Source organism: Staurois parvus, unplaced genomic scaffold (genome assembly GCF_062004578.1).
Source record: "Staurois parvus isolate SC_StPar_1 unplaced genomic scaffold, SC_StPar_1.0 ptg002770l, whole genome shotgun sequence".
NCBI lineage: Eukaryota > Metazoa > Chordata > Amphibia > Anura > Ranidae > Staurois > Staurois parvus.
The window spans coordinates 49,768-69,827 of record NW_028320566.1 but is presented as its reverse complement, the minus strand read 5'-3'; the positions used below and the strand labels follow the sequence as shown (position 1 = coordinate 69,827).

General features: G+C 43.6%; 1 protein-coding gene across 5 annotated transcripts in view; it reads left to right on the top strand.

The window, feature by feature from the left end:
• Positions 1–20,060, top strand: part of LOC149429152 (asparaginyl-tRNA synthetase-like) — a 111,819-nt gene that overhangs the window by 49,990 nt on the left and 41,769 nt on the right. For 4 of the 5 annotated variants that reach the window (XM_089666671.1, XM_089666672.1, XM_089666669.1 and 1 more), the window contains exons 9-11: positions 3,445–3,543; positions 8,142–8,179; positions 13,877–13,943. In XM_089666671.1, the coding sequence (XP_089522797.1) occupies positions 3,445–3,543; positions 8,142–8,179; positions 13,877–13,943 (204 nt within the window). Of the gene's footprint in view, positions 1–3,444; positions 3,544–8,141; positions 8,180–13,876; positions 13,944–14,027; positions 14,152–20,060 lie in introns of those variants that run through there. The other variant, XM_089666673.1, reaches the window with a different exon arrangement.

Here is a 20,060-nt window from a genome sequence, read left to right as displayed (position 1 = left end):
ATGTGACATCTGTTATCATTCACAGATTTCACACGTAGTAAGCAATGATGTCACAAGTGACATCTTGCTTACTACTTTGCATGTGATCACTGATTGGCCAATCAGTGATCACATGATCGTGACCTCATACAGAGGTCCCGTCCGACGATCGGTGTTTCACTGTGTCCGGAGGACACAGCGGGCACCGAATCGCGGTGCTGTGCGCTCCCAGGGGGCGCGCACAAGCAGGGTGCGGGGAGGCCGTTTATAAACCACCATCCAGCCGCCACCATCCAGCCGTTTATATGCAACGGCCGGTCGGGAAGTGGTTAAGGATGCACCGAAATTCCGGTTGCCGACACGTTTCTGCCGAAAACACCCTTTTTGGCTGTCAGATGAAATGTAAAAAAAGCACATATACAGGTGCCGAAAAAAACCACGCCCCTCAAAGCCGCCCACCCCTCGTCATCGCCTGCCCCCAATCGGTAGTTTTTGTCTTACCTGAGAAACCATCAATCCCGGCTTTGGGCATAGAGATGAGAGGAGGAAAGATGGCCGCCACATATCTCTATGCCCTTGGAGGACCGAAGCAATGTCACTTCCGGTTCCGGACGTTTTTTTTTTTTTTTTTTTAAAGCACTAGATCAATGCTTTTTTTGATCCAATGCTTTACATTGCAGAGAAGAGATATGGGGTCTTATTGACCCCATATCTCTCCATAAAGAGGACCTGTCACTAATTATTTTTATCACTTTCACTAATCTATCACTAATTATTTTCTATCATTTCTATCAAGGGATGCATGCATTTCTTGTTATAAGAATAAGTGATTACAATTTTTTTTTAAAAGAAACAGTGCAAAAAAAAAAAAAAATGAAATACTTTTTTTAAAGTTTAAAGTGGCCCCGCCCCCCCCCCCCCCCCTGTGCACATAGTGGTGAACGCATATGTAGGCCATGCCCACATATGTAAATGGTGTTCAAACCACACAACTAAGGTAACGCCACGAACGTTGGAGCAAGAGCAATAATTCTCGCACTAGACCTCCTCTGTAACTTTACATTGCTAACCTGTAGAAATTTTTTAAGTATCACCCATGGAGATGTTTAACAACTGCAGTTTCACGCCATTCCACGATCGTGCACAATTTTTAAGCGTGACATGTTGGGTATCTATTTACTCGCCATAACATCCTCTTACATATTTTACAAAAAAATTGCGGTATAGATTTTTTTTTTTTATCAAAGTATTTTTTTTCCAAAAAATATATATATATTTTTTAAAACTGCTAATTTCCGTTTCCAGACAAGTGCATTTTGAAGTTTAGGTTTCGGCACCTGAATTTTCATTTCAGTGCACCACTATTTACTATGACAGGTCACTAGCAGCCACAGCTATTCGTGGCTCTCTGCACAGCCAGAAATTACCTGCAGTGGTCCCTGCTGGACGCACATAAAGCGCATCCAGCAGCAATCACCGCAAGTAATCGCTCACTGTGCAAGGAGCCGCGAATAACTGTGGGTGCCGGAAACCTGTCATTATAGTGAACGGGACGGGGGCCGCAGCTTGCCGCTCAGAGCAACAGCAGGAATCTCTGATTCCTGCCACTACAATTCACACCGGCCTAAGTCGCTGCCATAATTGTAGCTTTAGAACTTCCAGTATTACTAAACCCAGGACCTTGCATTCACTACAGTATATCTGGTCTCCCCGGACCCTGCATTCACTACAGTATATCTGGTCTCTCACAGTACACACAACATGGAAATGCAATTATTTTAGTAAATACAAACTACTAAATACCTTTTCTCATCAGCAGTTAGAGCAGTCTTGTGACTTCAGTTGAGCACTGGTTAAAGCTTTTAGGGGGAGTTTTCTTTCTGCTCTAGGAGGATGCAGAACCTCTGACCTCTGTCTGGACAGTGCTGATTGGCCCTGTGCTGATCACATGCACTGTCCTAAGAAAAAAAAAAAAAAAGCTCTCTATCCATACACTCTCTAAACTGAGCATGTGCAAAGTGGCTCCACACGATATGTCTTATGGGAAGATAAGAGGGGGACACTGGAAGAAGGGGAGGATCAGAGAAGACAGGATCAAGCAGCCTATTTACACAATGCAGAGGATTAACCCCTTAGATTCCACAGTGAGTATATCAGGCATGCTTTACTACATATACAGACTGATTTTACTGTTGTGGGTTTAGTAACACTTTAACCCCAGCCAAATTGATGAATAAAGAGTTGAAGTACACATATAGGACTTTTACGTACCAAATAATTTGTAGATCTTTTCATTCAGTCTTTGGATAGTGTGCCAGACAGCACAGACAGTGCTTAAAGCCCACATCCAGACTAATATTTATTTATTTTTGCCCCCCTCCCTCTTCCTCTTCTTGGATGGTTCAAGCCAGTTTTACTACTTAAGCCAGCCATAGGTGGATCAAATCTTGGGCAGTTCAGCAGGAACCGGCCAAAATTCGATCCATTTATGGGCAAGCTGGTTGTACTTAGAGTAAAATAAGATCCTTTCTGACTTTGCGATAGAGAGAGATAGATAGAGAGAGAGATAGATGGATGGATGGATGGAGAGATAGATGGATGGAGAGATAGATGGATGGAGAGATAGATGGATGGAGAGATAGATGGATGGATAGATAGACGGATGGAGAGATAGACGGATGGAGAGATAGACGGATGGAGAGATAGACGGATGGAGAGATAGACGGATGGAGAGATAGACGGATGGAGAGATAGACAGATGGAGAGATAGACAGATGGAGGGATAGACAGATGGAGGGATAGACAGATGGAGGGATAGACAGATGGAGGGATAGACAGATGGAGGGATAGACAGATGGAGGGATAGACAGATGGAGGGATAGACAGATGGAGGGATAGACAGATGGAGGGATGGAGAGAGAGAGATAGACAGATGGAGAGAGAGAGAGAGAGATGGAGAGATAGATGGATGGAGAGATAGATGGATGGAGAGATAGAGAGATGGATGGAGAGATGGATGGATGGATAGATGGAGAGATAGATGGATGGAGAGATAGATAGATAGATGGATGGAGAGATAGATGGATGGATGGATAGATGGAGAGATAGATGGATGGATGGATAGATGGAGAGATAGATGGATGGATAGATGGAGAGATAGATGGATAGAGAGAGAGATAGATGGATGGAGAGATGGAGAGATAGATGGATGGAGAGATAGAGAGATAGATGGATAGAGATAGATGGATAGAGAGAGATGGATGGATGGATAGATGGAGAGATAGATGGATGGATAGATGGAGAGATAGATGGATAGAGAGATGGAGAGAGAGATAGATGGATAGAGAGAGATGGAGAGATAGATAATCTGACTGCTTCTGAAGAGTGCATTTCCTTAGCACAGGCCCCTCCCTACTTGCATGTCATAACCCTTTCCTATTTTTCAATGAACTTTTTTATTTCTAGGTGATGGAAGACCTTTTTAAAAGGACAACCACATCATTGCTCAGCAAATGTCCTGAAGATTTGGCAATCTTCTTCAAATACGTCTCCCCAGGACAGAAAGTAAGTATGATGTCATACCAGCAAAGTCCTGGATTTTCCTTCCGGGACTGCCATAGTCAGATCTGGGCTCCAGACTGACCACATTTGTTAGGGCAAAGTGAGAAAAAACTTACGATACCTCGGCAGTTCATAACACACCTCTTCCCTTGGACTAGAGAACACCTCCATCTTATGTTATGGAGATGAGGTGAGGGGGAGGGTGTTCTGTAGTGCAGGAAAAAGAAGTGGACATGGCTGGGTTTTCAGCCCAGCATGGGCAGAGTTGTCCGATCTCTAGAGGAAGTTAAGAGTTCACTGGATTTTTGGAAGATCAACGGGTATTTTTTTGAACTTCTGCACTTTTTAAAATTATTTTTATGCCCAGAAATACACTTTAGGATCTCTTTATTTCAAAAGGGAATTTCTTGTACCAAGAACCTGTGTATACTCAGAGATCTGGCCCCATGTCTTTTGCAGCACTGTTGCCGTTCTGTTGAGAGATGTCCACTCCCTCAGCCTCCAGGAATAAACACCAAGTATCCCAGAAGTCTGCAGAATGATATGCAACATTTAGGCCACATGCACAGGGGCATACATCATTAAATTCTGGCTTTTTTTTCCATGCTGCATGCAACCACCCATAGGCATGAATGGCTGTGTGTGGGTGTACTGTGATGCTCATGTAAACATGCATATGGAAATATTCTCTGCTTGCAGAAAATCTGTCTACACGCAATATGTGGGGTTTATATGAGTGACAGCGTACAGCCACATACAGCCCTTCTATAGGTGGCTGTTCCCAGCTCCTGGGCTTGCCAGGAGTGGAAAAAAACATTGTACCCCCCTAATGCAGCCCAAAAGAAGATCTATCTGTGTGTGTGTGTGTGTATAAAAAATACACACACTATATTAAACACACACTGTATTGCCAGAAGTATTGGGACATCCCTCCATATCATTGGATTCAGATGTTCCAATCCCCTCCATGGACACAGGTGTATACATTCAAGCCCCTAGGCATGCAGACTGCTTCTACAAAGAAGAAAGAATGGGTCGCTCTCAGGAGCTCAGTGACTCCAAGCGTGGTCCCGTGATAGGTTGTCACCTGTGTAATAAGTCCATCCGTGACATTTCCTGGCTACTAAATATTCCACGCTCAACTGTTAGTGGGATTATAACAAAGTGGAAGCAACTGGGAACAACAGCAACTCAGCCACCAAGCGGTAGGCCATGTCACATGACAGAGCGGGGTCAGCGCATGCTGAAGCGCACAGTGCGCAGAAGTCACCAACTGTCTGCAGAGTCAATAGCTAAAGACCTCCAAACTTCATGTGGCCTTCAGATTAGCACAACAACAGTGCATAGAGAGCTTCATGGAATGGGTTTCCATGGCCGAGCAGCATCTTATTGATGGTTTCACATTTCTATTTATTTGCTATAGCACAATATTTCATTGCATATTTATTTTTGTCACCGTGTTATCTGATTTTTTTTTTTTGCTCTGCTTTCACTGGTCATTGTAAAGATTTATGGGGTGATTATTGTTATATTCACTATTTAAGACAGCAGCATTATATATGTTTCATTTATTCATCCACTTATGGGAGTTCACTATTCACTCATTAAGTTTTTAGGTCATTTGAAATTATTTTATTTATAGTTCTTTTTGGTGTGTGGTTTTGTGAGGTTAAAATACTTTTGATATATTTATTTTACCCTGGGAAAGTATTCGCAGCCGAGGCAAGCTGAGTCAGCCGTCATAGCTAACGTCGGATCGGCTGCCCCCTGCTAAGGTTAGAAAGCACTTAGAAACATGGAGATAAGTACCACAGAACTGGACAGAAGTGACATATATATATATATATATATATATATATATATATATATATATATATATATATATTACACACACACATAGTGCCTTGAAAAAGTATTAATACCACTTGAAATTTTCCACATTTTGCATGTTACAACCAAGAATGTAAATGTGTTTTATTAGGATTTTATGTGATAAACCAACACAAAGTGGCACATAATTGTGACGTGGAAGGAAAATTATAAATGGTTTTCAAATTTTTTACAAATAAATATCTGAAAAGTGTGGCGTGCATTTGTATTTAGCCTCCCCTTATTCTGATACCCCTAACTAACATCTAGTGGAACCAATTGCCTTCAGAAATCACCTAATTAGTAAATAGAGTCCACCTGTGTGTGATTTATTGATACAGCTGTTCTGTGAAGCCCTCAGAGGTTTGTTAGAGAACCTTAGTGAACAAACAGCATCATGGAGGCCAAGGAAAACACCAGACAGGTCAGGGATAAAGTCGTGGAGAAGGGTTGGGTTATAAAAAAAAATATCCCAAGCTTTGAACATCTTACGGAGCACTGTTCAATCCATCATCTGAAAATGGAAAGATTATGGCACAACTGCAAACCTACTAAGACATGGCCGTCCACCTAAACTGACCTGCTGGGCAAGGAGAGCATTCATCAGAGAAGCAGCCAAGAGACCCCTATGGGAACTCTGAAGGAGCTGCAGAGGTCCACAGCTCAGGTGGGAGAATCTGTCCACAGGACAACTATTAGTCATGCTCTCCACAAATCTGGCCTTTATGGAAGAGTGGCAAGAAAAAAGCCATTGTTGAAAGAAAGCCATAAGAAGTCCTGTTTGCAGTTTGTGAGAAGCCATGTGGGGGACACAGCAAACATGTGGAAGAAGGGGCTCTGGTCAGATGAGACCAAAATTTAACTTTTTGGCCTAAAAGCAAAATGCTATGCGTGGGGGAAAACTAACACTGCACATCACCCTGCACACACCATCCCCACCGGGAAACATGTGGTGGCAGCATCATGATGTGGGGATGCTGTTCTTCAGCAGAGACAGGGAAGATGGGCAGAGTTGATGGGAAGATAGATGGAGCCAAATACAGGGCACTTTTTCTGCACTGCGCCTTTTAGGGCTAGGCCTTTTGGCTAAGTCCAGGGCAATTTGTATGCCACAGGCCTCAGGGCCTAGCCACAATTGCACGGCCACCTTTTTTTAATTTTTACTTATTTGTTTATTTTATTTTTCTCCCACGTTTGTATCACTTTTCACTTATGTGTGTGTTTTTTCTCACGGATGGTAGGGTGTGGGTCCTTGGGCCTACCCTGAAGTCTAGGGGGAGGATGTGTGACCTTTTGGTTCCTTCCTCCCCTGTCCCTGGGGGGGGGGTCTCTCTTCAGAAGAGCCCCCTGACCTAATACTTGGTGGCTGGCTTCGGCTAGCCACAAGGAAAGGGGTCCGCCAGGCCCTTTGGCTAGGCGGACCATGTGGAAACCTTAGTCCCTGTCAGGAGCCTCACGCCCCGGGGGATCAGGGTAGAAGTCCTACCCCTTCGGGGGTGGACAAAGCACACCCCTAAGTGCACTTTTTTGTGTTGGTTTTGCACTAGCACGTTTTTTGTTCACTTGCAGGTTTTTGTTTTTCGCACTTCCGCGGACTTTAAAAAAAAAAAAAAAAATCTGTTGGCCAAAGGCAAGTAGGATTCTTCAGTAATGGAGAACAAAAGACGGGCACCAACCTTGCACATTACCTCAGTAAACAATTGATTCATTGATTTAGGAGATATACTCACAAACATAGTAGGAAAACAAGTATGTAAAGTCCAAAATTGAACCACACGATAAGGAGACACATGCACATCCAATCGGAAAGGGAGACTCTCAGAGTGACGTTGATGTGTTTCGAAGGGGGGTCCCTTCATCAGAGCTAGATGATGCTCTGATGAAGAAGGGACCCCCTCCTTCGAAACGCATCAGGATCACTCTGAGAGTCTCCGCTTCCGATGGGATGCACATGTGTCTCCTTATCGTGTGGTTTGATTTTGGATTTTACATGCTTGTTTTACTGCTACGTTTGGGAGTATATCTCCTAAATCAATGAATTGTTTACTGAGGTAATGCGCAAGGTTGGTGCGCTCTCTTCCCCAGCTTCATGTTAGAGCTGCACAGCCTTTGATCGACCCTGAATGAATTCCCATACTCTCCAATAATATTGGTCCATCGGCCCCCTACTGATCAGGGTCCATGAGCACAGGAGGTGTTGCTTTTAGGATTCTACAGTAAGCCCGGGTTCACACTTATGCGGTGCGGCATATCACATGTGATTCGCACAGGAACCGCAACGCATCCCTGTGAAAATCACATGCAGTTTCCGTGCGGTTCTGTTTGAGCCGTATATTTTGTATGGCTCAAATTGCATTACATCCGCCCTAAAAAGGTGCAGGACCCTTTTTTTTGTCTGCACTAGAATCAGATCACATGAGTATTCATGCCTATGCAATCCAATTTTGCACATCGCACCGCTTTTTGCAGACCGACTTCGGGGTGCTGTTAACTTAACATACACATCTGCAGCGGTTCACATGAACGGGGTGCGATTGTGATGTGGTGAGGAATTCGCACAGAAACCGGTGCAAATTCTGCACCGCATCGGTGTGAACCCGGCCTTAAATGTTACAAAATTCCTTGCAGTATGTATAAAATTGTCCTTGGGGGGGGGGGGGTTCTTTCATTAAAAAAACAGAAGTGATGATTTATTTCCATTAATTCTCTCATTTCCTCCATTTCTTTCCAAGGACAGGAGTGAGAACCTAATAAAGAACAAGTTTACCACGTAAGTTTATATTATGCTTTTGTTTTCCCTGATTTCCCCCTCCCCCTCATTAACATGCTAATGACATTATGTTAATCAAACCTTTCAGTTTTGGTTAAATGCCTTGTAATAGTCTCAATGATATCATCACTGGGTCACTGTGCTTCACTATGCACTGAGTGCAGTTCTGGAAACGTGGGAGGGGCCATCAGGGTGCTGTATCTATATAGGAAGTGCAGCGCTAAAAGAGATATATAGATAGATAGAGATAGATAGAGATATATATATAGAGAGAGAGATAGATATAGATATATATATATATTCCAATAAAATATATTCTATTCAGTATGCTCTCCAAATCATATGGCTATAAGAAGTAACGTAATAAAATGTTAAAAATAATAAATAAATTAATAGTGACAGTTCGCGATAAGTGAACTATTCAGGAGTTGATAGTGACTTTCCGATCCTGCAGTCTGGTGAAAAATAGTAAAAATGCGCACTCACCAGATGCGTATTTTCAATACGCTTGTGATAAACCAGAGGTCCCCCTCATGGGATGGGATGGACAAGCTGGGCCATCTTAGCGGACTCTCCTTCCTCTGGGTGTAGAGCGGCCAAACTGTTGTCTCCCTCTGGGAATGGACAGGGTACTGGGCAGCCTACATCAGGGCGTGCGTCATCCTTAAGGTGGTGTCAAGTGTCACAGACTTCTGATGCTTGGGCTCTGGAACGGATATGGGGCTCACCAGCAAGAAATAGCCCATAGTGTAGTAGTTTAAAATTGGCGTTTATTAATCCACGTGGTAAAATAACTCGGATATAAATAAAAGCAAGAAAAAACAATTACTGACCAAATGTGCAAATAGACATCACGGCGTGCAGGCCCCTTTAACGCGTTTCGTGCGATAGCGCATCATCAGAAAGGCGTGGCCTGAATACACCACAGCACCGTGCCTCAGTACTTCTCTCAGGAGCCCTGATGCAAGCAGTGGGTTAGATCTTGTGAGGAGTTACGGAAATATCAAAATGCCTTGATGGGTTGATGTTTGTCTGGAGGAGTGGCTGTTCCATGACTGCCCGTATTTACCTGCAAACACGTGAGGCTGAGCCTCCATGGATGAAACAACCAAAAGTGATTCTAAAGACTTATTTTCTTTGAAGAAAAAATAACAAACATGTTTATACTTACCTGCTGTGTGCTGTGGTTTTGCACAGAGCAGCCTGGATCCTCCTCTTCTCGGGTCCCCCACCGGCACTCCTGGCCCCTCCCTCTTGTCGGGTGCCCCCACAGCAAGCAGCTTGCTATAGGGGCACCTGCTGCTCCATGTGTCCATTTACACACGGAGCCGCGGCTCGGCCCCGCCCCCTCTCTTATTGACAGCAGTGGGAGCCAGTGGCTCCCGCTTCTGTCTCAGCCAATGAGAAGAGGGAGGCCGGGGATAGCCAAGACTCCAGTGCACATCGCTCGATCGAGAGGGGGCTTAGCTGAGTATTAGGGGGGCTGCTGCACACGGAAGGTTTTTTACCTTCGCGCATAGAATGCGTGAAGGTAAAAAACCTTGAGCCTTTAGAACCACTTTAAATCCAGCTAGTGAAAGTGGGAGGCCAGAGACGGCTAGGCTGGGGAGGAAAGGACCAGACCAGGGGTCTCCAAACTTTCTATAGGAAGGGCTAGTTTATTATTTATTTATTTCAGGTACTTATATTTTGCTGTCAATTTATGCAGCGCTTTACGTGTGTGTGTATATATTGTACTTTTACATCAGTCCCTAACCCTCAAGGGGCGTACAATCTAAGGTCCCCAACTCACATTCATACATACACATACTAGAGCCAATTTAGACAGGAGCCAATTTTGGAGTCTTTGGAGTGTGGGAGGAAATCAGAGTACCCGGAAGAAACCCGCACAGGGAGAACATGCACACTCCAGGCAAGTGGTGCCTTGGTTAGTATTCGAAGAAAAGACCTGAGTACTGCCAGGCAGAAGTGCTAACCATTTAGCCACTGTGCTGCCCAGTCCTTCAGACCTTACGGGGGGCTGGACGGTGCCCAGTTGGAGTACACAATGCCCTATCTTTGGTATTAGGGGGAGAAATGGTTGGTGTCAGTGGGTGGGATAGTGCCCCATTTTTGTTGTTAGTGGAAGGAATTATGCCCCATTGTTGGTGTCAGTGGGAGGAATAGATTCCCATTGTTGGTGTTAGTGGCAGGAATAATGCCCCATCGTTGGTGTCAGCGGAAAAAGTGCCCCATTATTGGTGTCAGTGGAAGGAATTATGCCCTATCAATGTCAGTGGAAGGAATTATGCCCTATCGTTGGTGTCAATGGCAGGAATTATGCCCCATTGTTGGTGTCAGTGGAAGGAATTATGCCCTATCAATGGTGTCAGTGGCAGGAATTATGCCCTATCAATGGTGTCAGTGGCAGGAATTATGCCCCATTGTTGGTGTCAGTGGAAAGAATTATGCCCTATCAATGGTGTCAGTGGCAGGAATTATGCCCCATTGTTGGTGTCAGTGGAAGGAATTATGCCCTATCGTTGGTGTCAGTGGAAGGAATTTGGCCCTATCGTTGGTGTCAGTGGGAGGAATAGTATCCCATTGTTGGTGTCAGTGGCAGGAATAATGCCCGATTGTTGGTGTCAGCAGAAGAAGTGCCCGATTGTTGGTGTCAGTGGCAGGAATTATGCCCCATTGTTGGTGTCAGTGGAAGGAATTATGCCCTATCGATGGTGTCAGTGGCAGGAATTATGCCCCATTGTTGGTGTCAGTGGAAGGAATTATGCCCCATTGTTGGTGTCAGTGGCAGGAATTATGCCCCATTGTTGGTGTCAGTGGCAGGAATAATGCCCCATTGTTGGTGTCAGTGGAAGGAATTATGCCCTATCAATGGTGTCAGTGGCAGGAATTATGCCCCATTGTTAGTGTCAGTGGAAGGAATTATGCCCTATCGATGGTGTCAGTGGCAGGAATTATGCCCTATTGTTGGTGTCAGTGGAAGGAATTTTGCCCTATCGTTGGTGTCAGTGGCAGGAATTATGCCCCATTGTTGGTGTCAGTGGCAGGAATAATGCCCCATCATTGGTGTCAACGGAAGGAGAAGCGCCCCATTGTTGGTGTCATTGGCAGAAAATATGCCCAATTGTTGGTGTCAGTGGCAGGAATAATGCCTCTAGGGCTGGTTATATTAAAGGGCCACATGCGGCAGCAGTTTGGAGACTCCTGTATTAGATGACGTTGAGCATCCTCCAAGCAGTAACTGAGGCAGGCTGTGTCTGATTTGCTGCAGCTTTTAATGCACATTATGAGAAGCTCACAGTGTGCAGTGAAATCAGAGGAAGCGATTTCAGCACAGGAGAGGAGCCGGTACACCTGTGCAAGACTGAAGGAAGAGCTGGAGGTCAGTTTTAAAGCTTCCGTTAGGGCTGGTTCACACGGCTCCAGCTGAGATCAGCGGATCGCACTGTTTCCCTTTTCTTTTCTTTTTTTTTCTTCATTCAAAATGTTGCCAGATACGGTATCCACTAGTGCTGGATGACCATATATTGGTCCTGCTCCATCGTCTACAATTGTCTTGGTCACCTTTTAGATGTGAGGGTGCGCCCCATTTGGAGAACTACAAATCCCAGCAGGCCAGGATTGTTGTTGTTTTTTTTTCTTTTTTAGGGCAAGCTTATTATCTGTGGAATAATTAGGTCAGCTGACGTCCTGTGACGGTTCCTGTCCATTACACAGCGATGCCATATCAGTACGGAGCCATCTTTATATGGAAACCCATTCAGTTCACCGGCATAATTGAGCTCCAATTAGGGTAGCAATCAGGAGTAGTTAAGAGTCGCTCAAGTACAGCGATTAGTGCTGAGAAAATTGGGGCTTTTTATGGGGAAATTAATACTCTAAAACGAGAAGCGGATCTGCCATTGCTAAAAATACCTTTCCTCCATAGGAAGGATTACTTTCCTTTCTGACACCATTAGCACCTTTTATCTTTTTTTTCTTTTTTTTTTTGTAAATTTTGCAGACCTGCTTCCACATAAGGCTGATGTCTAACTGGATTAGAATCGAAAACCTTGGTGTTTGGTCATGTGATCTCCATCAGTGGGGGACAGGGGTGGACTGACAACTTATGGGGGCCCCGGGCAATAGGGGATCATGGGGCCCCTGTGTCCTTTCCCAAACTCAAAAAACCCTATGAAAAAGGTACCAGGGGCATCTCATGGGGCCCCCTACTGACCCCGGGCCCTCGGGCAGTGCCTGAGTTTCCAAATGGTCAGTCCGCCCCTGTGCATATAATAATGTAATGTAACATATTACACATTCTATGTGTACTGCATATAATACCTTGTCGTGTTCACATTTCCACCTGAGCAACATGCGGTTCACTTTCTTTTATTAAAATCGTTTTGTTTTTAAGAAATGCCTCTTTTGAGACCCACTGACATCTTGAGTCTGACTGCTGGTCTTTGTGCTGAGTTTCATGGGAGCCCATATGGAAAAAAAGTATATTTGAAATGTATTTTAAAAATATTCTTCCCAAATATATTGACGTATATTTGAAATGCTACAATTTTGCCAATATTCAATATATTTCAAAATATATATATTCTTCAGATTTTTTTAACATATAATTTTAACATCTATTTTTACATATATTTGTAAATGCATTCCAAAAATGTAGATTTGTATTTTTAAATACAGTATATTTGAAATGTATTTTTAAAAATGTTTCACATATTTTGTAAACAAAACGCATTTCAACATACAGTGTGTGTGTATATGTATGTGTGTGTGTGTGTATGTATGTATATATATATATATATATATATATATATATATATATGTGGGTATATTTAAAAATATATTTTTAAATTATATTTCAAATATATTTTTCTTCCATGTGGGAGGAGCCAGCAGTCTCCTGAAAACATCACAGCATCCTGTCTCTGATTTTTTTCATATGTGAAAGAAAACATTCCTGGCATCGCTTTAAATGCACATGCTGCTCCCTGCTTGCCACTGAGTGCTGCAGACTTTAGCTGTATGATCTGCTGAACAGTTGCTTGATTTGAAATTGAGCAGATGATCAGAAACTTGCACAGCTAAAGTCTGTACCAACCAGAAAGCATGTACATGTAAAGGGATGCCGGGAATGTGTTCTTTCATATAATGCATGGAAACAAAATAATAGGAGAGAAAGCTAATAGCTGTGAGAGACTGATCTGCTCATCAGTTGCTTGATTTGTAATCAAGTAGGCCTTCAGCAACTTGCACAACTAAGGGTCTGTACCACCCTGGGTGCATGCACATCTAAATGGATGCCGGGAATGTGTTCTTCATGTAATGCATGGGAACAAAATAATAGAAGAGAAAGCTAATACCTGTGAGAGACTGATCAGGTCATCAGTTGCTTGATTTGTAATCAAGTAGGCCTTCAGCAACTTGCACATCTAAGGGCCTGCACCACCCTGGGAGCATGCACATCTAAAGGGATGCCGGAAATTTGTACTTTGATATAACGAAAGGTGGGCTGCAGTTTCAAAGGGTTATATTGTGGATGCATGTTTGGAATTGGGAGTAATCAGTTTCTAACCAGGAAAGCACTTGCTAGTGGTGTGGGGGAGAAGGTAAGGGTGAAGTTCAGCATTAAATAAATATATGATAAAGAGTGTCAATTCCTCTTAAACAAGATTTATTGTTGTTCCTTTATTTTTACAGAATGTCTTACACAGAAGCAATAGAAATTCTGCGGAAAGCTCCAGTCACCTTCCAGTACAGCACAGAGGTGGGTGATACAGACAAAGGTTTGGTGAGGCAGATTGAATAATGTAGGTATCAAGTCAAGAAAGAATCCATTATTTACCTGCAGGGAAGAAGAGGAAGAAGAAGAAGGATTACTACAGAGGAAGAGTTACTCTACCAACATGTGAACTTTGAGCAACCCGTGTAGATTACCCACTTACCGCCAACCTGGCGCATGTATGGTTGAGCTTTAGCGCCAGCTTTAGTGGCTGCATATATATGGCCCTAGATAAGCACTTTACTGTGTTGAGAGCACGCTTCCTGCGATTAGGAGCTTTCTGATCATGTGACCGCTGTGACTGCCAATCACTGTGGTCACATGATCGGAATACCTGCCTCTGCCTTCTGGCATTTAAATCCTCTTAAAGGGCTGAGAGGAGCGGTGGGAAGGGGTTGATTAAAAGGTTATGCCCACTTTCGTATTGCTTTCGGTACACCCCGTGTGTGTGTGTATATATATATATATACAGTGGGGATCGAAAGTTTGGGCACCCCAGCTAAAAATTTGTATTAATGTGCATAAAGAAGCCAAGGAAAGATGGAAAAATCTCCAAAAGGCATCAAATTACAGATTAGACATTTTTATAATATGTCAACAAAAGTTAGATTTTATTTCCATCATTTACACTTTCAAAATAACAGAAAACAAAAAAATGGCACCCTGCAGAATTTATAGCATGCACTGCCCCCTTTGCAAAGCTGAGACATGCCAGTGTCATGGATTGTTCTCAATCATTGTCAATCTCAAAGGTTTTAAATGCCCAGACTCATCTGACCTTGCCCCAACAATCAGCACCATGGGTTCTTCTAAGCAGTTGTCTAGAAAACTGAAACTGAAAATAGTTGACGCTCACAAAGCTGGAGAAGGCTATAAGAAGATAGCAAAGCGTTTTCAGATGTCAATATCCTTTGTTCGGAATGTAATTAAGAAATGGCAGTCATCAGGAACAGTGGAAGTTAAAGCAAGATCTGGAAGACCAAGAAAAATATCAGACAGAACAGCTCGCAGGATTGTGAGAAAAACAATTCAAAACCCACGTTTGACTGCACGATCCCTCCAGAAAGATCTGGCAGACACTGGAGTTGTGGTACACTATTCCACTATAAAGAGATACTTGTACAAATATGGTCTTCATGGAAGAGTCATCAGAAGAAAACCTCTTCTACGTCCTCACCACAAAAATCATCGTTTGAACTTTGCAAATGAACATATAGACAAGCCTGATGCATTTTGGAAACAAGTTCTGTGGACCGATGAGGTTAAAATTGAACTTTTTGGCCGGAATGAGCAAAGGTACGTTTGGAGAAGAAGGGGCACAGAATTTAATGACAAGAACCTCTGTCCAACTGTTAAGCATGGGGTTGGATCAATCATGCTTTGGGGTTGTATTGCAGCCAGTGGCACAGGGAACATCTCACGAGTAGAAGGAAAAATGGATTCAATAAAATTTCAGCAAATTTTGCATGGTAACTTGATGCCATCTGTGAAAAAGCTGAAGTTAAAGAGAGGATGGCTTCTACAAATGGATAATGATCCTAAACACACCTCGAAATCCACGGGGGATTACATCAAGAGGCGTAAACTGAAGGTTTTGCCATGGCCTTCACAATCTCCTGACCTCAACATAATTGAAAATCTATGGATAGACCTTAAAAGAGCAGTGCGTGACAGACAGCCCAGAAATCTCAAAGAACTGGAAGACTTTTGTAAGGAAGAATGGGCAAAGATACCTCAAACAAGAATTGAAAGACTCTTGGCTGGCTACAAAAAGCGTTTACAAGCTGTGATACTTGCCAAAGGGGGCAGTACAAGATATTAACTCTGCAGGGTGCCCAAACTTTTGCAGACGCCATTTTTTTGTTTTCTGTTATTTTGAAAGTGTAAATGATGGAAATAAAATCTAACTTTTGTTGACATATTATAAGAATGTCTAATCTGTAATTTGATGCCTTTTGGAGATTTTTCCATCTTTCCTTGGCTTCTTTATGCACATTAATACAAATTTTTAGCTGGGGTGCCCAAACTTTCGATCCCCACTGTATATATGTGTGTGTGTATATAAATGTATATATTCGTATGTATGTACATATATATACATACATACGAATATATATCTATCTATCCATTCAGTCGTATCCGACCCTTGGCGATTGCATGGACCGTCACTCGCAAGCGACTTCTTCCACGAATTATCTTACCAATTATTTTATAGGGTAGGTTGCCAGGTCTTTCCCCAACCCCACCCATGCAGGAGATCCCGCATGGCCAGGGATGAAACTAGGACAATTTTAGACAGAGGCCAATTAACCTACCAGCATGTCTTTGGAAAGTGGGAGGAAACCAGAGTACCTGGAGGAAACCCACGCGAACACAGGGAGAACATGCAAACTCCATGCAGAAGGCGCCATGGTTGGGAATCTAAATATATATATATATATCTATCTACACACACACACAATCTGTCACCTGGTGGCACAGAGAGTAGTGGAGGCTGGGTTCTGCTTCTGTTGACAGGTAGGTCTGATGGTAAACCCGATCCATTGAATCTCAAATACATTTGAACATGTTGATGTGTTTTTTGTTTTGTTTTTTTTAAATCTGCAGCTTTTTAGAAAATACATGGTCATCTTGCCAGTGACGATCTTTGACCTGGCTCTTGCTGTTGTAGGGTGACGACACTCCAGGACCTTGACGGCCCCACAAAAACGTACATATTCGCCAGCACACCATGGATCTCCAGTGTGGTCCACAAAGGTTTTTATCGCAAAAAGATCACATGCAATGTTTCGGAGCCGCGCAGAACCCCTTCATCAGGCATGTGATAAGGGTGCAACACTGACTAAACAGAATATATATACATATACCACCAATCAAACCCAAGAACATGTCACCATCCCCATCATCTGACGTCACAATCCCGCCAAAATATGGTTCTAAAGAGTCTCAGTGCTGTGTGTATAAACCTCCATGTGCCAATAATGACCTTCTGCCAAGCGCAGCCGTTGTGGTACTAATATATGTTGTCGCTCGTTTTCCTTTGTGGTTCTTTTTTCTGTTTTCCAATTTTTGGCCATTTTTTTTTCACCTTTGTTTTCAGTTGTTTTTTTTTAGCATTGTCCCTGGTGTCTATTCAGCTCCCTCTCTGGAGGTGAGCCTGCCCCTGGCCAGACGAGCAGACAGACGTCATGTGTTTCCGCCGCTAAGTACCTGTGTGCGCATGCGCCACTCGCGGCGTACCCGGATTGGTGGCCCCCGTCCGTTGCATGGCAACGCCGAGCCTCTCTAGCGATCCCCGATCGCACACATCTGACTAGTGTACCCGATTGGCAACATATATTAGTAGCTGCGCTTCTAACCATATTTTGGCAGGATTGTGACATCATGAGATGTCAGATGATGGGGATGGTGATATGTTCTTGGTTTTGATTGGTGGTTTATGTATATATATTCTGTATAGTCACTGATGCACCCTTATCACATGCCTGACGAAGGGGTCCTGTGTGGCTCCGAAACATTGCACTTTCTTTTGTGATATGATCTTTTTGCAATTAAAACCTTTTTGGACCATATTGGAGATCCGTGGTGCGCTGGCGAATATGTACGTTTGCCTGTGATGTTTCCAGTCCCAGCTGGTAGTCGCTACAGCACCTTCCATTTGATGAGCCGTACTTCCAGGAATATCTGCGATGGGAATATAGATTTAAAAAAAAACACTCCGTCCCAGGCACCCAATTGTGTATTTGAGTTGTCACGCTGTTACACATTCTCTTGATAAGGACTGTAAGTGGCCTTGCTGACACACAGGCAGGTCCGTGACACACCGGCATGAAAACCTCCTTGAGCAATGCATGTAGGAGGGCATGCATGTAGACAGGAAGTGGCTGCAGGTAGGCAGTGGCATCCCTAGGCAGGTGCAGGGGGTACGCGATGCACAGGGTGGCACCTATTGCACAGGGTGACACCAGACCCTCTCCATGAGCTCCACGAAAAGGAAAGTTTTAAAGCAAGCTGAAAATCCCTTCAAGATGGATCAGATCTGCAGATTGACCATAATGGATCGGAGTCCGATCCATTATGCTCCCCAATCCGCAGATCTGATCCATCCTGCGGGGATCGTCGGCTTGCTTTAAAACTTTCCTTTTCGTGGAGCTCGTGGAGAGATCAGTTAACCCCGTATAGGTTGCAAGCCGATGATCCCCGCAGGATGGATCGGATCTGCAGATTGGGGAGCATAATGGATCACACTCTGATCCATTATTGGGGCAGCCCAGTGGCTTAGTGGTTAGCACGTCTGCCTTGCAGTAAATGGGTCATGGGTTCGAATCCCAACCACGGCACCACCTGCATGGAGTTTGCATGTTCTCCCTGTGCCTGCGTGGGTTTCCTCCGGGTGCTCCGGTTTCCTCCCACACTCCAAAGACATGCTGGTAAGTTAATTGGATCCTGTCTAAATTGGCCCTAGTATGTACAGTGGGGCAAAAAAGTATTTAGTCAGCCACCAATTGTGCAAGTTCTCCCACTTAAAAAGATGACAGAGGCCTGTAATTGGCATCATAGGTAGACCTCAACTATGAGAGACAAAATGAGAAAAAAAATCCAGACAATCACATTGGCTAATTTGGAAAGAATTTATTTGCAAATTATGGTGGAAAATAAGTATTTGGTCACCTACAAACAAGCAAGATTTCTGGCTCTCACAGACCTGTACCTTCTTCTTTAAGAGGCTCCTCTGTCCTGCACTCATTACCTGTATCAATGGCACCTGTTTGAACTTGTTATCAGTATAAAAGACACCTGTCCACAACCTCAAACAGTCACACTCCAAACTCTACTATGGTGAAGACCGAAGAGCTGTCGAAGGACACCAGAAACAAAATTGTAGACCTGCACCAGGCTGGGAAGACTGAATCTGCAATAGGCAAGCAGCTTGGTGTGAACAAATCAACTGTGGGAGCAATAATTAGAAAATGGAAGACATACAAGACCACTGATAATCTCCCTCGATCTGGGGCTCCACGCAAGATCTCACCCCGTGGGGTCAAAATGATCACAAGAATGGTGAGCAAAAATCCCAGGACCACACGGGGGGACCTAGTGAATGACCTGCAGAGAGCTGGGACCAACGTAACAAAGGCTACCATCAGTAACACACTACGTCGTCAGGGACTCAGATCCTGCAGTGCCAGACGTGTCCCCCTGCTTAAGCCAGTACATGTCCGGGCCCGTCTGAAGTTTGCTAGAGAGCATTTGGATGATTCAGAAGAGGATTGGGAGAATGTCATATGGTCAGATGAAACCAAAATAGAACTGTTTGGTAGAAACACAACTCGTCGTGTTTGGAGGAGAGAGAATGCTGAGTTGCATCCAAAGAACACCATACCTACTGTGAAGCATGGGGGTGGCAACATCATGCTTTGGGACCGTTTCTCCACAAAGGGACCAGGACGACTGATCCATGTACAGGACAGAATGAATGGGGTCATGTATCGTGAGATTTTGAGTGCAAACCTCCTTCCATCAGCAAGGGCATTGAAGATGAAACGTGGCTGGGTCTTCCAAACATACCAGAAAACTTATTCCTGCGCCAAAACTTTCCAAATAACACTCTAAAAATGCTGCTGTGCCAATCGTGAAAACACAAACAATATAAATATAAATAAACAGCGCAAATTTAGATAATTAATCAATATAATAAATCATATAAAATAGGTGCATAAATTATTCGTGTTTGCCCTTAATCTTAAACAAAAACACCCAAAAGTCCATGTGCTGAAAACATAATTAAATTGTAGAAATAAAAGTGCCAACTTCTTTTCTTCAGAAAATACTTTCACCTTCCACCCGTGCACAAACCAACATCGAATACACTCACCAGAACTTGGTGAGTAAAGGACCTTTAAGGAATTTTTAGGGATCCTAAACCCTCTTTGTTGCCACGCTAGGGAAAATCTTCACCCTCCGAATAGACTCCACCATCCAACCAAAAGAAAAAAACTTACATAGCATAATATTGTCACACAATAGTAACTTTTTCCAAATGGAGATTAAGGCCACTCACATGGTCTTGATAACGCCCTATGGGAGGGGCGAAACGCGTTG